The sequence below is a fragment of the Xiphophorus maculatus genome, chromosome 17 (genome assembly GCF_002775205.1).
Source record: "Xiphophorus maculatus strain JP 163 A chromosome 17, X_maculatus-5.0-male, whole genome shotgun sequence".
NCBI classification, from domain to species: Eukaryota; Metazoa; Chordata; class Actinopteri; order Cyprinodontiformes; family Poeciliidae; genus Xiphophorus; species Xiphophorus maculatus.
Window position 1 is genome coordinate 4403253 of NC_036459.1, and position 9399 is coordinate 4412651.

At 38.3% G+C, this 9399-nt stretch overlaps 1 protein-coding gene across 1 annotated transcript; it reads left to right on the plus strand.

Annotated features, from left to right (window-relative positions):
- Positions 1–1781: 1781 nt before the first annotated feature.
- LOC102229250 (putative cation exchanger C521.04c) lies at positions 1782–9142 on the plus strand. The gene is made up of 20 exons (XM_023350607.1): positions 1782–1877; positions 2559–2735; positions 2854–2972; positions 3601–3709; positions 4272–4388; positions 4474–4535; positions 4623–4796; positions 4874–5059; positions 5511–5610; positions 5706–5847; positions 6192–6375; positions 6452–6551; positions 6624–6742; positions 6872–6909; positions 6996–7123; positions 7832–7965; positions 8081–8175; positions 8332–8410; positions 8628–8736; positions 8840–9142. The coding sequence occupies exons 1-20, from the start codon at positions 1802–1804 to the stop codon at positions 8911–8913; spliced, it is 2322 nt and encodes a 773-aa protein (XP_023206375.1). The 5' UTR covers positions 1782–1801; the 3' UTR covers positions 8914–9142.
- Positions 9143–9399: the final 257 nt, after the last annotated feature.

A 9399-nucleotide genomic window follows, 5' to 3' on the forward strand; every position in this document is an offset into this window, starting at 1 on the left:
TTCTGTTTTGTACATTTAGAGAAAAAAATATGTATTTGTACTGTATATACTGTTGTAGATATTATGTTTAAAGTGGTTTCTGGATGTTATTGTCCTCTATGGTTTAGTGTTTCATCTGTACCACAGATGCTGGGTTTCTCAGCAGAATATTTCCTTGTTTCCCTGTCTAAATTAAGGTGCTATTTATATTCTTTGTGTGACTCTGCAAGTAGCTCGCACATTCTGCAGAGTTAATAAATAAAAAGGGATGAGTTGACTGTATTTTTCTTTCAAATAACTTTTTCTCTCTTATTTGTGATTTAACCAAAACAAAGTGGTGAGGGCAAGTTCATGCGTGCAGTTATATTGTTTCATAGCCAACACAAAAAAACCTTGTGTTTTTTATTATATTTAGTGAAAATCGTGTCAGATTTATTTAAGCTACACTTTTAATAACAGAAATGTGGCATAGCTCATGTTCAGGAACTATTCAAATATTAAATGAAGAGTGTGTTTTTTTTATGTCCTTGAAAAGTAAATACTTCTGTTTTTATAGACCGTTTCACAACATTGTTGTGTAGAAAACAATACTTTCACTTAACTGTGCAGCTACGCTTGGTTTGTTTTTATATGGAAATAAAAGTAATACCACAGAAAAAAAAGCCTGGTCAGTCTTCAATGGTCCAACCAGTGTTTTGCTTTTATGCCAGCTTTGTCTCCTCTGACCGATCCGAGATACAGACTTTCCCACCTGAGCTGTGGATTTCTACAGCTCCTCCTGTGGCACAGTAGAATGAAGGAAGGATGAATAGAAATGCACAATGCACTGTAGATTTTAATTGAAAACAATTATGTAAGGTGTAACATGGACCCCACAGTTAAACAGTACTTTCTATTAGTCTATCACAGAAAAAAAAAACACACACCATGGTTGTAACATGATAAAAATCTGTCACAATTTAAGATATAAACACTACTGGAAGGTAGACCTTTATGGTATATAGGTTGTGGTTATGCCAAGAATCAAATCAGAGTCAGATGTTTGGTGATGTTAGTAATTATGTTCATATTGTGTTGAATCAATGCCTTTTACACTGCGACAGGCTGGCGACCTGTCCGCCCGAAACGTTATCTGGAGAAAGGCACCAGCATCTCTCCCAACCCCACCAAGGGTCTACAGAAAATGGATGGATGGATGGATGGATGGATGGATGGATGGATGGATGGATGGATGGATGGATGGATGGATGGATGGATGGATGGAATGCCTTTTACTTTTAAATTACTTTTATTTTTAGCAATATGTGAGCTCACATATTATTACGTGTTTTATTCATGCTTTTGTGAAAGACATTTTTTAAATAACCAACGTCTTTTTTATATATATATATTTTTACATTTCCTTTAGAGCATAGTGAGTTTGCGATAATTGTACACGATATGTTCTATAAATAAAGTTGAAATCAGCTTTTTGTTGCATCTCGAGCTGTCTCTTGCTGTTTCCCAACTAAACCGCCTGGGGCGCTAAACACACGCTGTCATCAAATCAGACATGCGATAAAAAGTCAAAATTGTAAAAAAAATATATATATATATTAACAAAATAAAAAATATTTAGAGGTTAATCATGTGGCGCATAGAGAACAAAGCATGATTAAGTATAAAATGAAACTGAGTAAATTTCAAATTTTGCAATAGAGGAAGAAAATAAAGAGCACAGCTGGAAGGGCACCACCCTCTCTGTCAGTAATGAGACGCCGGTTGGCATAAGGAGGAGACCAAACACTGAGAGCTCATTTGGAGAGTGGAAAAAACACACGAAATGTCATTTAAAACGCTTTCACTGCTGTCTGGAGATGTCGACAACCTTCGGAAAAGATCAGTGGCTGGATCAACAGGTGATACAAACTGCTTCATTTTCTCCCAACCAATGCGCACCTGTCTGTGCGTTTTCTTAATCAGTCTGCTTGTTGCTTTTGTCTTAAATTCACCTGCGCAGTCAAGACATCTCAAATTTTAACGTTTTAATTTTGTATGTAAGGTCCTCAGAAGTACATTTAGGATCATAATGATTACTTTGGAACTTTTTTACCAATTTAATGCAGTTGCTAAAATTGTATGTTTAAAACTACTGGGAAGAATATACGATTTGATTATCACAGCTTGGATTAATGCAGTTTATTGCAATGATACTGAATAATGTGTTGTTGTGTATATTTTATGTTGATTATAAAATCAATTTTGAATTATTGACTAACTTGCTTCCAAAAGTCATTTATCATTTTTAGACTTTTTTTTCAATATAGAAAACTTTCTCTCTCATGTATACAGACCACGTATTGTATTACCTGCATGTCTATGTTTTGAATTTCAAATCAAAGCATAACCTTCTCATTTGTGTGTTGTAATGCATTAAAAATGTGATCAGTCTTGGAAGAGACCAAATGGAGAAGGACGCTGCATGACTCTCATGAGTTTTTTGTTAGTCTCACACATTTCCACAGGAGGGCATTAGCTGTGGATGTCAGTCACAATCCACATCCAGACTGTGTAGAAGACTTTTTTTTTTTTTTTGTCAGAAAACTGTTGCGATCCTGAGAATCATCAGCAGTTTGCACGGCTGCAGATCCAGCCTGAGAGGCTGTTTGTTGGGCCCCATCATCCAGATGTGGGAGCACTGGCGACCCCCTCCCCCGACGGTTCTGTTCATCACTTCTGCCAGTTCACGCCAAAATGCCTGCTTGCCGTCTCCAGAGGTGAATGGCTTTATTCTCACTTGCCGAAACCTCTCTTATCATCGCGATTCCTCCACCTGTCGTATCTGAATGAGATTAAAGAATAGCAAAAAACAAAAACAATTCACATTTACAACAGGAACACATGGGAATTCTCCCCTAAGGCATGGAGAGGAAGGATGGCATGATGGCACCTTGAGGACGACCATCAGAGTCGACAATGAAGTGGAAGCACACAGAGAGGCCAACAACTACAAGGTAGGGGGCAATTACTGCGTCAAATCAGCTATTTCACCACCAAAAGATTTTTGAAACAGAACCATTCTTTGAAATTCCTGATGGAACAAAGAACTTTTCTCTCCGTCTTTTTTTTTTTGTGATTTAAGCTTGTCTAATGATTGAGGTGATTTCTTTTGTATACTACTGGAAAAGTACAATGGTGAATTTGTTTTCAGAGAGAACAATATGAAAGCATGCCATTAAACCTTGAAACAATCTGGTCTTTCACATGTTCCACAGAACACTTGGAGATGATTATTTTTCAGAACTATACTTATAAAATAAAGTGACAGAAGAAGATATAAGGGGTTGAAGAGATTCGCAGTTCAGAACAATGTTTGCAGGACTGCGTTTGGCTCGTCACAAGTAATGTGGAGGATATGCCAGATAACTGCAACACAGTTTGCTGATCAAATGATGCAAAAAATAAAGAAAACTTTTTGGACAAAAACATTTGTGGCAAAATTTGAACACCAAGTACAATCTGACTGAGCTTGAGATGTTTTGCTATGAAGAATGGGAGGAAAAACCAGTGGCTGAATATTTTTCCAAGATGGTATGAAAGTCTACATTAACATAATATTCTCCATTTTGTTTTGTTTTCCAGTTTGGATTTAGAAAATGGAAGGGCAACGTGACAGAGAAACCAATCGAAGACCGATCTGACATCGACAAAGAACTGCACACCGACCTCAGCATTGTGAAGAACACTGAAGGTCTTTTCTTGCCATCTGTTCAACAGGAGAGCACAATATTAGGAAAACAAGCAAAATGTTCTGTTGTTTCAGAATGCTGCTGCAAATATATAACTTTGGGATAAATAAGCAATTTATTAAGAATTGGCTTTCTGCTACATTGCAAATATTGACTCTAGATAATGAGCAGTCTGTTCAGCTTTGGGGGGAAAAAACAAACTATTTCCACCTTAATGTGGGTTTTACTGAGTGTTGCTTTCAGCCAACTTTTGCTTTTTTGGGAATGAAATGACTTGGGTGATATATTCCTTTAAAAACTCTGACCCCTTATTTCTTTTAACCTTCTAAAATTTTACTCCATGTTGTAAGTGTTGCAAAAATATTTCATAGAGAGCAGAAAAACCTGGTATTTGAATATTTGCCTAGCACCTATTGTCTAGTTAGTTGTTTGTCAAATGCAAATACAGTGGTATTGAAACAATAATTACTGTGCGATATATTGTGCAGCTCTATTATTTAATTTTTATGCATACACTTAAGTATTTTGCTCTTACCTCAAAGCTCTTTGCTTTCTGTCCTCCAGCTCCAGTGATCAGTGTTGGAAACATAGTGTATGTGTTTTTATTTGGCTGGTGGATCTCCTTAATCTACCTGCTCATTTGTCCTGTGATGTTTCTGACTGTCTTTGGTGTCCCTTATGGTATGTATTTTAGAACCAGCTGCATCATTAAGAAATGTGAGCGTTTTACTGCGTGTTGTTGAGCCATTTGTTTCACTCCTTTCAGGTAAAGTCTGTTTAAAGTTGGCCTGGTATATAATTTGGCCATTTGGAAAATCTGTACAAAGGGTAAATGGATATAAATCATCCACAATTTCTGGCCAAATACCTTTTTCTAATGGACTATTTTCTATACTCTATTCTTTAAAATTCCAGGCTTGTCATTTAGTTGACATGTCTGCCGTGAAGCCGACAAACTGCGACATTGTTCCACAAGAGCATAAGGATCTGGTTGGGGACAAAGACTGTGCACCTCTTCTGGTGTCCTCCCCCCTCCCTATTAAGATCCCCGTTCCAACTCTTCCTCCAAGAAAAACCAGAAAGCACTGGGTGAGAGTGTCAGAATGTCTATTATGATTATCCATGATTCTCATGCTACTAAGTCGTTCCCCATTGTGTCTCTGCAGTGCCGCGTCAGCACTTTCCTTTGGTTGTTGCTGGGTTACCCTGTACTGGCTGTGGTCCATTGCCTCGCATTTGTCCTGTCCTGGCTTCCAGTCTTCACCATCCCCATTGCAAAGATGAACAGCCGCATCCTAACCACTGTTCTCCTCATGGCCCCAGAAGACATCGAGATCCATTCAGTGGACAAGGTTTCCTATGGGCAACATTAATTTTAACAATGGCTTTGATGTTGCACCAGCAAAGTTAACTTTCCTTTTGAAGTGTTTTGTAACCTACAGTCATGGCAAAGATTTTGAGATTGACACGTCGTATTTTTCAGAAACCTTGCTTTTTAAGTGTTTTGAACTGTTTCTGTCATAGGCTGAGGTTCACTAATAAACATTTCAGAAGTTTTAAAGGCCATTCATGAGGAACATATCGTGTTTATTCAAAATTGTGAGTAGGTTGCATAATGGGATTTGGTCGAGTTTTCTGTCCATGAAACCAAAACTTTTCTTATTTTCTGTCGTAGGGCTAAAGGTAGATCATTATAAATAACTCATTGTTGCAACTAACTTCCTTTAATCTGATCACTCTGCAAAGCTTTTAACTAGTTAAGTAATTATTTTTTACCATTTGCTCTTTTATTTGATCTTCCAGAAGGACGCGTGTGAGACAAGAGTTGTCTTATACTGTTATCAGGCCTTCAATGTGTATTACTACAAATACACAGTCCAAGGGATCAACATCTTTGCTCTCAGTATCCTTTTTTAGCTGGTCATGAAGGGGGGGTGGAGGGCTTTTTTTTTTCTTTTTAAGGTGCATCTGTCTGTTTTTCTTAATCTCTTCTTGCAGACTTGCTACCTTTGGTATTCGTGACTGTAATCGCTGGCTACACTGACCGAGAGCATGAATACTTCAGTACAGAGACCATGTTTACAATAGCCATCGTGTCCATAATTCCCCTGTCCTACTATATTGGCATGGGAATTGCAAGGTAAAATATCACCATTTTGTCTTCAACAAATGAGGGGGCAAAAAATAAAATGTATCAGAAGTATTCATGCCCTTTGATGTTCACTGTGTTCATTAAATGGCTCATGGCAAACTGAAGACGGGGAGTTTTGACAGGACAGTTCTGAGCTGTTTCTTATTAACACACTCCAAGTCTGTCAGTTTATATGCTCGGTTTCAGTTGTGCCTCAACCCCTCTCATTTTTAGATGGATCAAATACACTTTAAATATGAATGTAGTATGGAAAGGAGTGTGATTACATTTACAAAGAGCTGTGTGCTGCACGCAGAATTCATGTTTCAGTGTTGCTGCTGTGTTCTGCTCAGCATTTCTGCACAGAGTAACTTCGCAGTGGGGGCGGTAGTCAACGCAACGTTTGGTTCCATCACAGAGATGACCTTCTACATCACGGCGCTGCTTCGGGGGCATCGCGCCGGCAGTAATTGTTACGAGGAGATCGTCAAATCTGCACTGGCTGGCACTCTGATTGGGTGCATTCTGTTCATACCTGTAAGTGTCACTGAAGGACATGTGAGCACGCAGCCACCTATCTGCAAGTCTAATTGATTCTAAAACATTTTTGCAGGGTATTTGTATGACTATTGGAGGAATCAAACACAGTGAGCAGAGATTTAACAGTCGCTCGGCCGGAGTGAGCTCAGCTTTGCTCTTCATATCCATTGGAGGTAAGGATTGCGTTTGGTTATTTTAAACGTTTCCCAGAGTTGTCCTAATGAGATTTGCGCTTCACTCTGAAGGTGTGTTTGCACCCACCCTTTTCTCAAAGACCTTTGGTAACCTGGTGTGTGAAAGCTGCTCCAGTACTCCTGGTAATGGCACCGTACCATTCACCTGCAAGGACTGCCACTATGAAACGGTGGGCAGCTTTTCTCCAGCTTTTGGCAGAACAAGTTCCAAGATTTTTACAAGAATATTTTTATGCTTTTTTTTTTTTTTTTACATATTTAAATGAAACTCGGGCAACACTTTCTTATTTCCCCAACAGACTACAGCTGACCCACATTTAATTCTGTCCCATATTGAGTAAGTAAAATCATTTAAATTCTAAGATGCATTTTTTGCACATTTATTCCACTTGAGTTTGGATTAATTAAGAAATGTTTTTCTAGGCCTCTGGTGTACACCATTTCCGTCCTGCTGCCTGCTTCCTATCTGATCGGGCTCATCTTCACACTCAAGACCCATGCACACATTTATGATATCCATGTCAGCGACAGTCATGGGGGACAAGCACACGGTCAGTATGCACAGGAGGGTACCAACACCAACAATCCCACTGGTGAGGTCACAGCTGCCCAGCTGGTTCCTACCAACATGTGTATTAATGCCAGCACTACTGCACCTAGCCGCATTCCGACAGGTGTGTGGGTTACATGTGGTTATTTGCATGCAATATTAAAACCTTTTGCATGTTGCTTGCCTGAAAAACTACATGCATGCGACAATCTTAAGTGCTTGATTTCCATCTTAAGTTAGTCACGCATGCCGAAACAATTTTTTTTTTCATAGAAATTTGTGAATTCCTTGTACTGCTGCAAAAAGGGCACCTTTTAGTATCAACTGCTGTAAAGGTTTTTGACTTAACATTTTTGTCACAGGCTTTTTTAAATTTTTTTATTTTACTTTCCAAAAAGGATTAAAAGGCATCATCCACATATATGATAGAGGAAAAACTTTAAACATTTAAAGTATTTGATGGAGCTCAAAGTTTTTGTGAGATTTATTTTGCAGTATATATTAACTAGCCACTATTAAAATAAATAAAAGTTAGAGGAGGAACTAAAAGCTGACGTTTTAAAACCATGTTGGTATTCTAAGGGGAAAAAAAGTTAAGGTTCCCTTAACAAAAAGTTGTGCCAAGTCAACATTTAAAGGTGGCACACAAATATTTAAATGCATGTATTTTGAGTGTGTTGGTGGTTAATAAGAAGTCTGTTGCCATCAGGTCATCCTGTTGTCCACTGGTCCAGATGGAGGGCTCTCGCAGTGCTGATTTTTGCCACAGTGCTCATGGCCAGCTGCGCGGATCTTTGCACTGTCAACATCGAGCCCATCCTGAGTCATTCCTCCATCTCCCAGGTAGCTAAAATGCAAAGCATTTGTGGCTACAAATGTTCTCAACAAGAACATTTGGTTCAAATGATGAGACTGGAACTTCTCCAGTTGCACTCAGCTGGGTCTTGTTTCCCTGCAGTACTTCATCGGCGTCTCCGTATTGGCAATGGTGCCGGAGCTTCCTGAGATTGTCAATGGGATCCAGTTTGCACTGCAAAACAATATCAGCTTGAGGTTTTGTGTTTGTTTTTGTTATGGTAACTTATGTCAAACTGTAGTATTTTGAGTAATGGGAGTTGTAACAGACACATAATGTAAAACTGTACAGAAATTCTTTTGACAATCTCTCAGTAAAGTCTAAAGATTTGTATATTTCTAACTCTTTTGCAGTCTTGAAGTAGGCAATTGCATTGCTGTGCAGGTTTGCATGATACAGATTCCACTTCTTGTCCTGTTTAATGCTTTCTATGTGAGTATGTTTTACTTCTTTGTCCATTTAGTGCATCCTACTCATTTATTGTCACCTTTTGTAAACGTGTTAAAAGGAATTCATCCTTTATTGCAGTAGCCTAACCTCACACAAAAATGAAGTATTTCCTCTGCTGGGTGTAATGTTTTCACACATTGTCTGTGACAAACTGCTCAACTTGACTGGCTTAATATTATTTTTTGTTTCTTGTGTCCAGGATGTGGGATTTATGCTTGTGTTCAGTGACATTCATCTTTGGGCCAGCATCTTCAGTGTCATCCTGGTGAACTACATCTTCATGGATGGGAAGTGTGACTACTTTCAGGGTAAGTTATGTTGAAAACTCCTGCTTCCACTTTGCAAGGCTCAACACGTGTTGTAGAAAAACTAAAAACAAAAAGTCCTCAGTCGTCTTCTTTGTGTTTGCAGGTACAGCCCTAGTGGTGGTATACTTCATCATTTTGGCCGTTTACTTCTTCGCTCCTTCTCCACGCTCATGTTAATCTGCAAAGAAAAGAATGCATCTGTTCAGTTTTATGCCAAAAGATCACCGGTTTTTTATTTTCACTGGATTTGGTTTCAGAGGCACAAAAACTGGGAAATGATCAGAGTATTTAAATCGTCTTTTCTGACCTACAATTGATACTGTACAGTTTTCTGAAACATTTTTCTAGTGCTTTTGAATCTTGGCTATTGATGTAAACCTTTGGAATGTGATTAAATAAAATGTAATAAATTCCTGAACAAAATGTTAAGACATTTCTATTTTTGCACTGTAACACATTTAGTGAAACTTTTCATTGATGAAAAATAATGTGGCTTTAACAAATACTACAAAATATTGCAGTCATCTAGAAGTATTTTCAAATGTGGGAACAAAACAAAAAAAAAAAACCAGTAAGTTGGTTGTGTCTACATCCAGAGTCTCTAAAACTGAGAGAAACAAAGCTGAACAAGTACCCAAACTTGTCCACCTTCATGTTACTTTT